Below are 12010 nucleotides of genomic sequence, written 5' to 3' on the forward strand. Positions count from 1 at the left end.
GTAGCGATATGACTGAAAAATTGTTAAAGCTACGTTAAAAATCAAAATCACACACACACACACACACACACAAAATGTAGCAAATACCATCTACATGTGACCATATTGTGAATTAAAACAGGTTTATAAGTAATTATAGTTATAATTAGACTCTTGATTAGTACTCATCCATACATTTTTGTATGGATGAGTACTAACATTTACCAAAAATCTTGTACACAAACATAGCAAACCGTTTTACTTTCCAGGCTGCACATATATGATTACAAGCCAGATGGCAGTGCTGTTCGAATTACACCCGACCAGGGACTCTTTGGTGTATATGATTATTACTACGCGGGTGGAGGTCAAGTGATCAAGGATCTCATGTCATCGACGAATAGACTGAAGCTTGACTACAGTGGAACACCCACAATGGCTTACAGTGGCTTTAAAATATTATTCACTTCATTCATTGGTAATTTTGTTTTTAATATAACACTTTTAATGTTACTAGGCTTAGCACCGCTGAATAAGTAATGTATCTTGGTTCTTGTGTTCTAAGCAACATAGAGGATAGACTAAGTAATGCATCTTGGTTCTTCTGTTCTAAGCAACATAGAGGATAGACCAAGTAATGTATCTTGGTTCTTGTATTCGTAGCAACATAGAGGATAGACTAAGTAATGTATCTTGGTTCTTGTGTTCTAAGCAACATAGAGGACAGACTAAGTAATGTATCTTGGTTCTTGTATTCTAAGCAACATAGAGGATAGACTAAGTAATGCATCTTGGTTCTTGTGTTCTAAGCAACATAGAGGATAGACTAAGTAATGCATCTTGGTTCTTATGTTCTAAGCAACATAGAGGATAGACCAAGTAATGTATCTTGGTTCTTGTATTCTTAGCAACATAGAGGATAGACTAAGTAATGCATCTTGGTTCTTGTGTTCTAAGCAACATAGAGGATAGACCAAGTAATGTATCTTGGTTCTTGTATTCTTAGCAACATAGAGGATAGACTAAGTAATGTATCTTGGTTCTTATGTTCTAAGCAACATAGAGGATAGACTAAGTAATGCATCTTGGTTCTTATGTTCTAAGCAACGTAGAGGATAGACTAAGTAATGCATCTTGGTTCTTATGTTCTTAGCAACATAGAGGATAGACTAAGTAATGTATCTTGGTTCTTGTGTTCTAAGCAACATAGAGGATAGACTAAGTAATGTATCTTGGTTCTTGTGTTCTAAGCAACACAGAGGATAGACTAAGTAATGTATCTTGGTTCTTGTGTTCTTAGCAACATAGAGGATAGACTTAGTAATGCATCTTGGTTCTTGTATTCTTAGCAACATAAGTAGTTAAGTGGGCCACCATAGGGACAATGGGACTTAGCATTAAAAACACCCCTGGGCAACTCTAGGGACAATGGAAATTTAACATGGAGAAAAACGCTGGGCCACTTTAGGGACAATGGGAATTTAACATAGAGTTTGGGTCTGTTTAGGGACAAAGGAAATTAACATGGGAATAGAGTTTGGGTTTGTCTAGGGACAAGGGGAATTGAATATGGGATTTTTTATTTTATTTTTTAAAAAGTTTTTTTTAAATTTAAATTTAAATTTAAATTTAGAAAAGGGGTAGGCAATGGAAAGGCTATCTCTTTTCGAGAAATATGGCTGGCCCTGAAAAGGGCCTTTGGGTTTATGTTAATATTAATATTAACATAGATGGCATCTGTCACATCTTCTTCTTCTTCTTCTTAAACTCCTTCTAACTACCGGTCCATACACAAGTACCCTCTTGAGACATCCTTGTCTTTCTATGTAAACTCTCCTCATCCATTGACTAGTATCTGTCCTATCAACAACAGTCCACTTGGACCTGACATACATGAGCATGTCCGTCCTAAACATCATGGAAGACACAAGGGTGGATGACTCAATGAGCGGGTACAAACACAAACACACAAACACAAACACACAGACACAAATACACAAACACATACGCTAAGAAACAATAAACAAATCCATAATCTACTATCCACACAATCGTACGTGAGCGGGTACAAACACAAACACACAAACACAAACACACAAACACAAACACACAAACACAAATACACAAACACATACGCTAAGAAACAATAAACAGATCCATAATCTACTATCCACACAATCGTACGTGAGCGGGTACAAACACAAACACACAAACACAAACACACAAACACATACGCTAAGAAACAATAAACAAATCCATAATCTACTATCCACACAATTGTACGTCAGCGGGTACAAACACAAACACACAAACACAAACACACAAACACAAATACACAAACACATACGCTAAGAAACAATAAACAAATCCATAATCTACTATCCACACAATCTTACGTGAGCGGGTACAAACACAAACACACAAACACAAACACGCAAACACATACGCTAAGAAACGATAAACAAATCCATAATCTACTATCCACACAATCGTACGTGAGCGGGTACAAACACAAACACACAAACACAAACACACAAACACATACCCTCACACTATCTTAAAAAAGAGTTAGTGTTTATATTCACACTACTCTACCTACAAATTGGCAAATTGATGGTTATTTCTTTTCTAGAGTATTGGGTAGCCCTGAAAAGGGCTGTTTTTTTGGAACTTCATGGACACCTGGTTAATGGTGGCACCTTCCAGGCCTGGCGCCACATACACATCTTATCCCCCAGTTATTTTTTACTTTTTTGGGGGAGAGAGCAGAGGCAGGATATGTCGCTTCAGAATCCCAATTTTCGCTCTCTGGGATTCTGAAATTTATTCTTCTTCTCTTCTTTTCCTTCTCCTCCTCCTCTTCTTTGTTTCTTCTCTCCTCCTCTTTGTATCTTCTTTCCTCTTCTTCTTCTTCTTTATATCTTCTCTCCTCCTCTTCTTTTTTTCTTCTTTCCTCCTCCTCTCTTATCCTTCCCTCCTCCACAATGGCTTCCGCGGCCAGTTTATTCAACAGGCGCCTGGCATATTCCAGATGCACATGAAGTTCCAACAGTTTAGACAGTCTCGTGTTCATTTTTGGTGTTGATCAATCAACAAGGGTAGCTAGACTGCCCAGCGAGTTTCAATTTATAGTGAAAGCGCGGACGTGAACGAAAACATCCCCCTAAAAAACATAAAATTGATGTTACCTACATCATGACCAAAAACAACAACGCGCGGACCTAAAAGAAACACTCACTCACTTTTTTATGCTACCCATCACTATTTTAAAATTTTTTATAAATCACTTCAATAGACTATCCACATACGCAAAGCAATCCAATCTAACTCCAAATATACACCTCAAACACCAAAAAAACATGATTTTAATCTACTATTCATACCAACTTACTTAAGCACTTACTAACACACAAACACATACCCTCACATTTTTTAAAAAAGAGTTAGTGTTTATTTTCACACTACTCTACCTACACACATTGGCAAATCGATCGTTATTTCTTTTCTAGAGTATTTGGGTAGCCCTGAAAAGGGCTGCTTTTTTTTGTTTGCTATGGCATTCTTTTTTTAGTTTCTAAGAATGCGATGTCCTCTGAGGATAGACTTTCTGGCGATAGGTCTGCTTCTTCGGAAAGAAAAGAAGAACTCTTTGGTGTCGATAGGGCAATCGACAAAGCCTCTGTCAGGTTCAGGTTGCTGCTGCTGCTGCTGTTGTTGCTGCTGTTGCTGCTGTCTCTGAAGTCTGTACTTCTCTCTCCATTCTTCTTTCTCCCTGTTCATTTCTTCTCTGAAGAGCTCTTCTATCAGGTCTTCAGTGATTTTTAACATTCTCACATTCTCTATTTCTTCTGGCTTCGGTATCAGACTGTGTCTGACCCTATGCAAATTCACGTAGGCTTCGTTGAGTTTAGCTAGTTTGGAGCACATCTTCTTAGGAGGATGAGTCGACAATGGATGGTTAGACTGGAAACAACCCGGTTCTTAAAGTCAAAGCGCGGACGTGAAGGAAAACATCCCCCACACGGTTTTTTAGTCGCAACGTTTAGTGAGTGTCATGAGAGGGATAGTAAGAAATGAAAGAGCATCAATCCAACATTCTTATAGCTAAACAAAAGACAAAGGCATTTTTTTCAAAACACAACATTTTTTATTCAAAAATCACTTAACACTAAACAACAACTCTAACATTTTAAACAATAATCCAACATCATAACATCAAACAATTTTTTTGAAAACACAACATTTTTTTCCACAGTCTCATCACATTCCATCTTTAAAGTTTCTCCACTAGGTAAAGAGGGATAACAGTCTTCCATGGTTTCTAGTAATCTAGGATGACTTCTCTCAAACTGTTGATTTCTATGGTATTATCGAATTCTGCATACAGGATGACGTTCACCGTTTCATCAGGGTCTCGGTCTTTAAACTGAATTTCCACACGAATCTGGCCGGATTTTATAGGGTGGAAATGTCCCTCGTCACTGCCTTGGTCTGGAGTGAAATCGAAAGCCCACAAAGCGTAGCCTCCTGCATAATCCTCGTACGTAATACCGTGACTGGTATTGGTTCCTAACTGTCCGGTGGCTTCGTACAGGGACAAGTACGATCTCAAGTAATTCTTCTTGGTAAAGTCAGGTTCGAAAGGTCGGGTACACAAGGTCTTGCCATCGCGACTGACTTCGATTTTGGACACGCCAAAGTGTTGAAAGTAGAAAGGATTTTTTTCGGCAGCTCCGTTGAAGGCTGTATTCTCGACGATACCAACGATCAAACGTTTGGGTAACTGTCCTTGGAACAGATGATCTTCGATCATGGATAGCTGTCCCTTGGGAATGGTGAAGGTTTTCACTTCCACGCGTCGTATGGGATACTTGGCGGTCGTTCTGCTCAACGTCTGACTGATGTCGTTTCCCACTTTAGGTAACACTTCCACACGGCGTACGTAGAGTCTGGCTTCTAGGATTTTGGTTTTGTAACCGTCACTATCAGCCATCAAATGGAAAGCGGCACTGCTACGATTCAGTCTCAGGCGGACATCCACCCCGTTCAGCAAATACTTTTCTTGCAACCACATGTCCAAATGCAAACGATCCATCAGTTCTAAACTTGTGTCGGCTCCCGTGATTCTCTTTCTTCGTTCTACAAATCCATCATTATTGTCTTTCTTTTCATCAGTTTCCAATATTTCAAACTTGGTAGGTTCGTCAGCTTCCCATACCACACAGGCATTGAGATGAGTGTTCTTGGCATCTATTCCGTACGTCAAGAGATTTTCCAGGTAGGCACGATAAGGGTAAGTATCCATGCTGCTACTGACCAGTTTGTTATTCAAGTACAAGTCCACTCCACTGAACAAGGAATGCATGAAATTGTTGACGGGAGCTACTGCTTCATCGTCTATAGCACCTCCAGTCTTATCTAGAATTTTGACTTTCAGGTACAAGTAACTGCTATTCAGATCGATGTAATCTTCGGGCTGTCCTTTGATTTCAAACTCGATGGGAGCGGAATCGGTCAGTGAGGAGACGGGGTGAAATTCCACCCACTGGGATTCTTGCATGGTCATCATGGTAGGGGACATGGCAAACAGATCCAGTTCCGTCTTGGAACAAGCGCAAGATTCTCGGTGCATCATTTTTTTGTCTCTTTTCTCAATAATCGAAAACGTCTAAGTCTCGAACGGTTCTTCTTTTCTTGGCCTTTCTCGCTTGAAGTCTGGTGAAAGGGTGTTTTCTTCGTCGTCTCTTTCTGCCTTGTCCTTGCTGAATGCCTGACTCGGTAGCGTGCAGGGCATTTATAGGTGTTTCTCGTTCGCTTAAAATGTCTTTGCCCGTTTGCAGCAAGACATTTTTGCCTGCCCTCATGAAGGCTTCTTTAGGGTTTTGTTTGTCGATGATGACATTTTGGAGAAATTCTTTGCCTTGCGTCAGTGCCGCATCTTTCAAGGCGTGCAATCCGCGTGTCACCATCGGTTTCAACACCGGGGCCACCGAACGAAAGGCCGATTTTAACATGTCTCCTAAGCCGTGTCCTCGCTGTCGAGCAACCCCTCGGTACACTGGATACATGACTTAAGAGTCGTGAGAGAACCGTTTTCGACAATGGAGTTTCACCGTGACTTTTCCTTTGGTGAATGGAATATTTTGTCCCAGATCTCCTTTTATAGCACTGTTGACCGTGTCCAAATACGACTTGCTGACCGGCAAATAGTGAGGATGGACAAATTCGCGGTGGACGTGGTAAGTGTTTCCACCTTCCTCGTCAGTGTTCGTGGCAGAATCCACTTTGAAAGGAATGACACGCAGTAACGGTACGGAGGTGTGTCCCACCACGTTGTACTCCACCACATCGGAATACACGAACATCAAATTCAGTCCTTGGTTCAGTTCTACCGGGGCACGAAATAACTTGCTAAAAGACTCGTTGTCGTAAACGATGGGTAATTCGTTTTTCTTGATCATGGTCTTTCTCATGTCCATGTCTCCGCCCAACATGTCATACAATTCAGGACAAAATAAAATGGACAGGATTTTACGCCGTTCAAATTTCATCAAGAAGCGACGAGCTGCTTTGTGGTACTCCATGGTGACATTTTTGTTGACATGCTCCAAAGCTTTCAGAAACACGACATTAAACCTGGAGGTTATGGTGCTGACCAAATGTTGACCACTAAAATAATAGCCTGGGGGAATGAACAAGTGATAGGTGGTGTACTTTTGTGTACGGGTTTTCTTGTCATATTTGACATTGCTATCCATCCACTGTTGCATTTGCTCGTCATGAACTTCCACATCAAAAGAATTTTGATTGGGAAGGACATTGAGGACTTGGGTCGGGTGAATCATTTCTACTAAAGCCACTTATCAATGGGCTTCGTGATCTAACTGGATGGCCTGAGGTAATTTGGCCGTGTAACAGCACAACGTGTTCTTGGGAAACACCTCCATGGAACTGTCACTGGGTAAAGTTAAGTAAAATTGGTTTTGGTGACTCATAATTCCAGAGTTCTGTGGCTGTCCGAGGGGTTACTGGACGTCAGAGGCGTGTCTCCGCCCAAAATGGGGTTCTGGTTGTGATTGAAGTGGTGACTGGCACTGGCACTGGACACAAGGTTCCCGGGGTTCCCGTTCGAGGTGAATTTCAGGGAGGGATTAGGAAGCAGGTAACCGATGCAACTGCTCAATAAAATGGTCCACAATTGTTTGTCTCCTTGTTGCAAACTCAAATTGGCGATGGCTGCCCCGATGACACAATACACCACGAAGATTTGGCAGAAAAAGACGATTTGCGTTTTAGGCACACGTTCTCCACACCACACCCACAAGGGTTGTTTTTGTAAATCTTGCACAGAAGAACTAGGTGAAGGAGGAGTGGTCGACGTAGCTGCGTCTGCTGTGTGAAAGGGCATGATGGTCACTTCTTTTTATAGTCGATGACTTGCGAAGCGTCGATCCAAGAATCGAAACTGGGTGGATATCCTTTCCAACGTACTTTGACTTCTTTGACACGTCGTTTGCCCACTTTACGGGTTCTGCGTTCGAGAATGCTTTCGATGTCGTACACGTCGTCTTCTTTTTTGGTCACACGTTGTAACTCGGGCAAATAAAACGTTCCTTTGAGCACTTCTCCGTTCATGTCTTCCAATTTATAGACGGCAGGATGACGGCCATGCACTCGTCCAGTGACGCGAAACAATTCGGTCGTCCAGTTAGGTAAGTAACCTTTGTCGAAAGTGCGTTTGGTTTTGCCAATGCGTACCCAATCTCCTACGACCAACATTCCACTTTTCTCGGGGACAGCCCTCGTCGGGGACGTACCAAACAGACGCTCAAACACCAACACTTCGTTGTCGGGAGTCACGTCTTGCGGGGCACGTCCGATGCTTCGATGGTAAGATTGGTTGTACGCTTGCACCAGGTGCGGTAAGATGTCGATGTACTTCAGAGTGTGGTGATGCGTAAAATATTTCCACATGCGTTCTTTCAAAGTGCGTTGAAAACGTTCCACGATGCTGGCTTTGGTTTCGGGATTCTCGGTGGTAAAAAAATGAATGTCACGTTTCTTTAATTCTTTTTGGAAAGCTTGGTTCAGAAATTCGGTGCCTTTGTCCGTTTGCCATCGAAGAGGGTGACGACCGCCTTGTTTCAACACCCGTTGCAGGGCTCGCACTAACTCGCTGCTCGATTTGGAAGTCAAGGGCACGACACAGGCAAATTTGGAAAAGACGTCGATGACACAAAACAAATATTTGTAGCCACGATTGTAGCTGGCCAAATGAGAGACATCGGCTAAATCGGCTTGCCATTGATGATCGATGCCTTCCACTCGGGTGCGACTTCTGGCAAACTTGCGTCGAATGGGTTTGTGTAAAGTGTAGGTAGCTTGTTCTTGTAACCATCGTTGCACTTGAGGTAAACGGAGACTTTTCAGTCGAGTTTTGGCAGCACGATACAATTTTTGAACTCCTGCGTAACCTGCAGGATGGGAGGGATCGTAGTAAATGCTGGCTAAGACTTTTTCCATTTTTTTGTGTTGGTTGGTGTGTTAATAAGACACCCACTCTTGGAGGATGCTACTCTTTTTCTCTTGGGGTATTTTCTTGGATTGCAATGCTTTGCGTGTGCGGCCAGCAATAGGTGTCGAAGAGGAGAAGGATGTCTGAGCGGGGGATATCGGTTCTTGTTTCACTTCTGTCTTCACTTCTGTCTTCACTTTCTTTTTCTCTTGTGATGAAGAAGGGGTGGCCATCATCTTTTTAATCCATCCAATTCTGGAGGTAGGTGGTGTTGTTAACTTGCGTACTTTTTCTGGTGGAGTTTGAAACCCTTCCTCTTCTTCTCCTTTTTCTGTCTTGGTCACGGGTACTGGTGGTACTGGTACTGGTACTGGTGATGGTGCTGGACTTTTCATCAAGGTCTTAAAATCTTTCAGAGTGGGTAGAGCTGTTTCGTCTAAAGCTTTCTGGTGAAAGAGTTGCAGTCGTTGCAAGAGTTGACCGTACTTTTGCGATTTTTCTGTTTCGGACAAATCTTGGCGATCCATCAAGGACTGCAATTCGTGTTGTAACTGGGACATCTCGCTCAAATGGGGATTGGGAGGTAAATGCGGGGTGTGTTGTTCTTGCCACCGATGGTATTCCATCCATCGTTTGTAAGGCACTAAAGCTAGTTTTCGTCCTTCCGTGGGGTTGTCAGGGGTCGATTCTGAGATCTTGGGACTTCCGAAGGCCTTTTTATCTTGCTCCCACAAGTCCTCCCAACATGGTTCCCAAGACTCCTTTCAGTATGGGGCCTAACAAGAGAGGTAAAATACCTCCACGTTGCACTAACATCTTCTTTTTTTGACGAATGGGAATTTTCTTTTGAACCATTTGGCGAAGAACGTGACGATGTTTGCTTAAGCATTGTTTCTGGTGTTTGGACAAAGGGATCGTGCCTTTCAAAACGTTCAAACAACATTCGCACACGGTATCGATGACCTCTTTGGAGGCTGTTTGAATGAGTTTTTTTCGTAGGGGTGGAGAAGCTTTGGACAGGACAGATAACATGTCCCCATGTTTGGCTAAACGTGGTGGCAGTCCTTTCCTTTTCTTTCCTTGGGATTTTCTGGAGGGTGACATCTTTGAGTCTTCAGGAGCACCAAAAAAACACTGATACCCGACTTGGTCACAGGCCTTTTTTATACTGGAACGCGTCGCCACTGATTGTCTTTACGTCGTATCAGTTTGAGGACAGGCATGACACGTCGTGCAGGGGTACGTAACGGACTAAATCGAGCCAGTTCTTGCTTGGACAAATCCAGTAAACTTTGTAACATGCCCGATCTTTCTTGAACTTTGATTTTGGGAGAAGGTACTTTGTGAGCAGCAGCCACTGCCACTAAATTGGAAGGTCCTGCCACTGGGGAAGTTCTTTTGGGGGTCATCAACGGAGAAGTTCTTGGTGTGATCAACGTCTCCAAGTACTCTTCAGTTCTGGGTGTCATTAACGGAGAAGTGGACAAACGTGAAGCTGCCGGAGACGCAGTCACCGCCGTGGCAGGTCGTGGTTTGCGAGTGTAAGGTTGCGTCCTGGCCGAAGTGCCTCTCTTGCGACTAGTTTTCTGTGGACTTTTCTTTTTCTGGGGGCTTCTTTTCTTTTTCCGGGGTGGTGGTGGTGTCTGGTCAGAGGAGGGTCCTGCCACTGGAGAAGTTCTCCTTGGGGACCTGGTCTTTTTCTTCTTGGGGCTTCGTTGGACTTTTGTCTTGGGGTTAACTTTGGGGGTATTAGGATCCCATCTTAAGAGTGAGCGAATGATGACCCCTCCTAGAGTACCGCTCCCTCCAGGTTTCAAAATGATTTGTTTTTTGGTTTGAGTGTCGATGCGGGGATCGGCCAGTTGGACCAAAGCGACTTTGTTTCGATCGAAAAAGCGTTTGGTTTGATGAGGAATCTGAATGATTCCTTGGAGTAATTGACGTGCCGTCACCGTGAACCATCGTAAGACTTCTTTGAGACTAGCTTCTAAGACACGAGCTCGTGTTTGTGGATCTTTTTCTCGACTGATGCATTACAAGGCACGAATCAATTTGACGGGAAGATGCGACTGAAGGGACGTCATGTTCGCACTGAGAGTGAGACAGACGAAAAAGGGTCTGAGGTTTTTATAGATTTTTTTATGGGGAGTGAAATGAAGTCGAGGACGGAGACGTGTACTGGACAGGCCCTCCGTCTTGGCACCAGTGGTGAAACAAGTGGGTACGAAATCGCAAATCCTCAGGAGTCGTAGGTTTCAAATCGACGAGTAAATAGGCGTGTGGCGTTTGAGTGGCATCGTCGTACGCCTGAGTCAGCCAAGGCGTTCCTAACTGTTTGGCTAAGACTTGCACTTGCGATTTATCTCGAGGGCTTTTAAACAAGACCACGTAATGCGCATTGAGACTGATGGTGCGATGGGCTTTACTTTGTTGAAACAAATTTTGGGTGATGTAAACGACACTGGCATTACGGTGATGCCCTTTGCGCGTGAACCACAGTTTAATTTCTTCTTCGTCTTCTCCTAACATGTCGTCGAAAATGACCAAATGGGTTAGACGGGAGTCAGAGACGATGCCATCGTCTTCTTTAGGAATGCCTTCCACAAACACGATGGAATCGCCTTGACTTTCTCGCAAGAGGCTGTACGCCGATTGCCACTCTTTGTAACACCACACGATTCGTTGAGGGGGTCGATCGATCAAATGATGTTTATGTTCGATCAAACGTTTGACGAATTCGGTTTTGCCTGAACCGCTAGGTCCAGCAATGAGCATGTTAAAGGGATGGCGAAGATACAAAGCCTCCCAACTGGCACGATCTAAGTGTTCGTCGATGACTTTGACAGTAGAGGAAGAGGGAGCAGAGACAGCAGAGGTAGCCATGGTGTGAGAAATGTCACTTGTGACACGAAAAACAAACAAGACAAGAGTTTATATACTTTTTCAGAACACGTTTATTGAATGTTTCAAACATGAATACGAAAGACAAAAATGCATAAAAGCCAAAGGCTTAAGTACAAGAAGAAAAGGCACATGATAACCATGAACGTGGAATAAACACAAGTGTCTGTACAACATGTTTTGGGTAAAGTTCTAACCAGTTCTATAGTAGGGGTAAGGTCACACAAGTGTCCTCCCGAAAGGGTCTTTCAGGCCTGTCCACGACAGTCCTGTCCTGGGTGACGGGTTCTTCTGGCACCGTCACTAACACAGGTTGAAAAGTAACTTTTTTCCTTGAATAACTCTCGTGCATACTAGGCCACCTCTTGTGTCCAAGCCTCAAAACCCTGGTCTCGGTGATGTCCAACATTTGACTCCTAACCAATCTGGTTTCTTCTTCGTCAACGACATGGTAAGTTACTTCAATGAACAATGAACTATCGATCTTGCCTAAGGTTCCTTTTCATATACAGACCAATACCGACGTGACCGTACGGTAAGGTGAAGTGATTGGGAAGTCGCACTCGCTTCTGGTATACAATTTGATAGACTTTTTCCAAGGGTCGACTGACGATG

At 43.2% G+C, this 12010-nt stretch overlaps 1 protein-coding gene across 1 annotated transcript in view; it reads left to right on the forward strand.

The window, feature by feature from the left end:
* The window catches only part of LOC149787569 (uncharacterized), an 84147-nt gene that overhangs the window by 36588 nt on the left and 35549 nt on the right, over positions 1–12010 (forward strand). The window contains exon 3 of the mRNA XM_089973719.1: positions 249–457. Within this exon, the coding sequence (XP_089829845.1) occupies positions 249–457 (209 nt within the window). The remainder of the gene's footprint in view (positions 1–248; positions 458–12010) is intronic.

The sequence above is a fragment of the Sinohyriopsis cumingii genome, chromosome 11 (assembly GCF_028554795.1).
Source record: "Sinohyriopsis cumingii isolate HCF-2022 chromosome 11, ASM2855479v2, whole genome shotgun sequence".
Classification (NCBI taxonomy): domain Eukaryota; kingdom Metazoa; phylum Mollusca; class Bivalvia; order Unionida; family Unionidae; genus Sinohyriopsis; species Sinohyriopsis cumingii.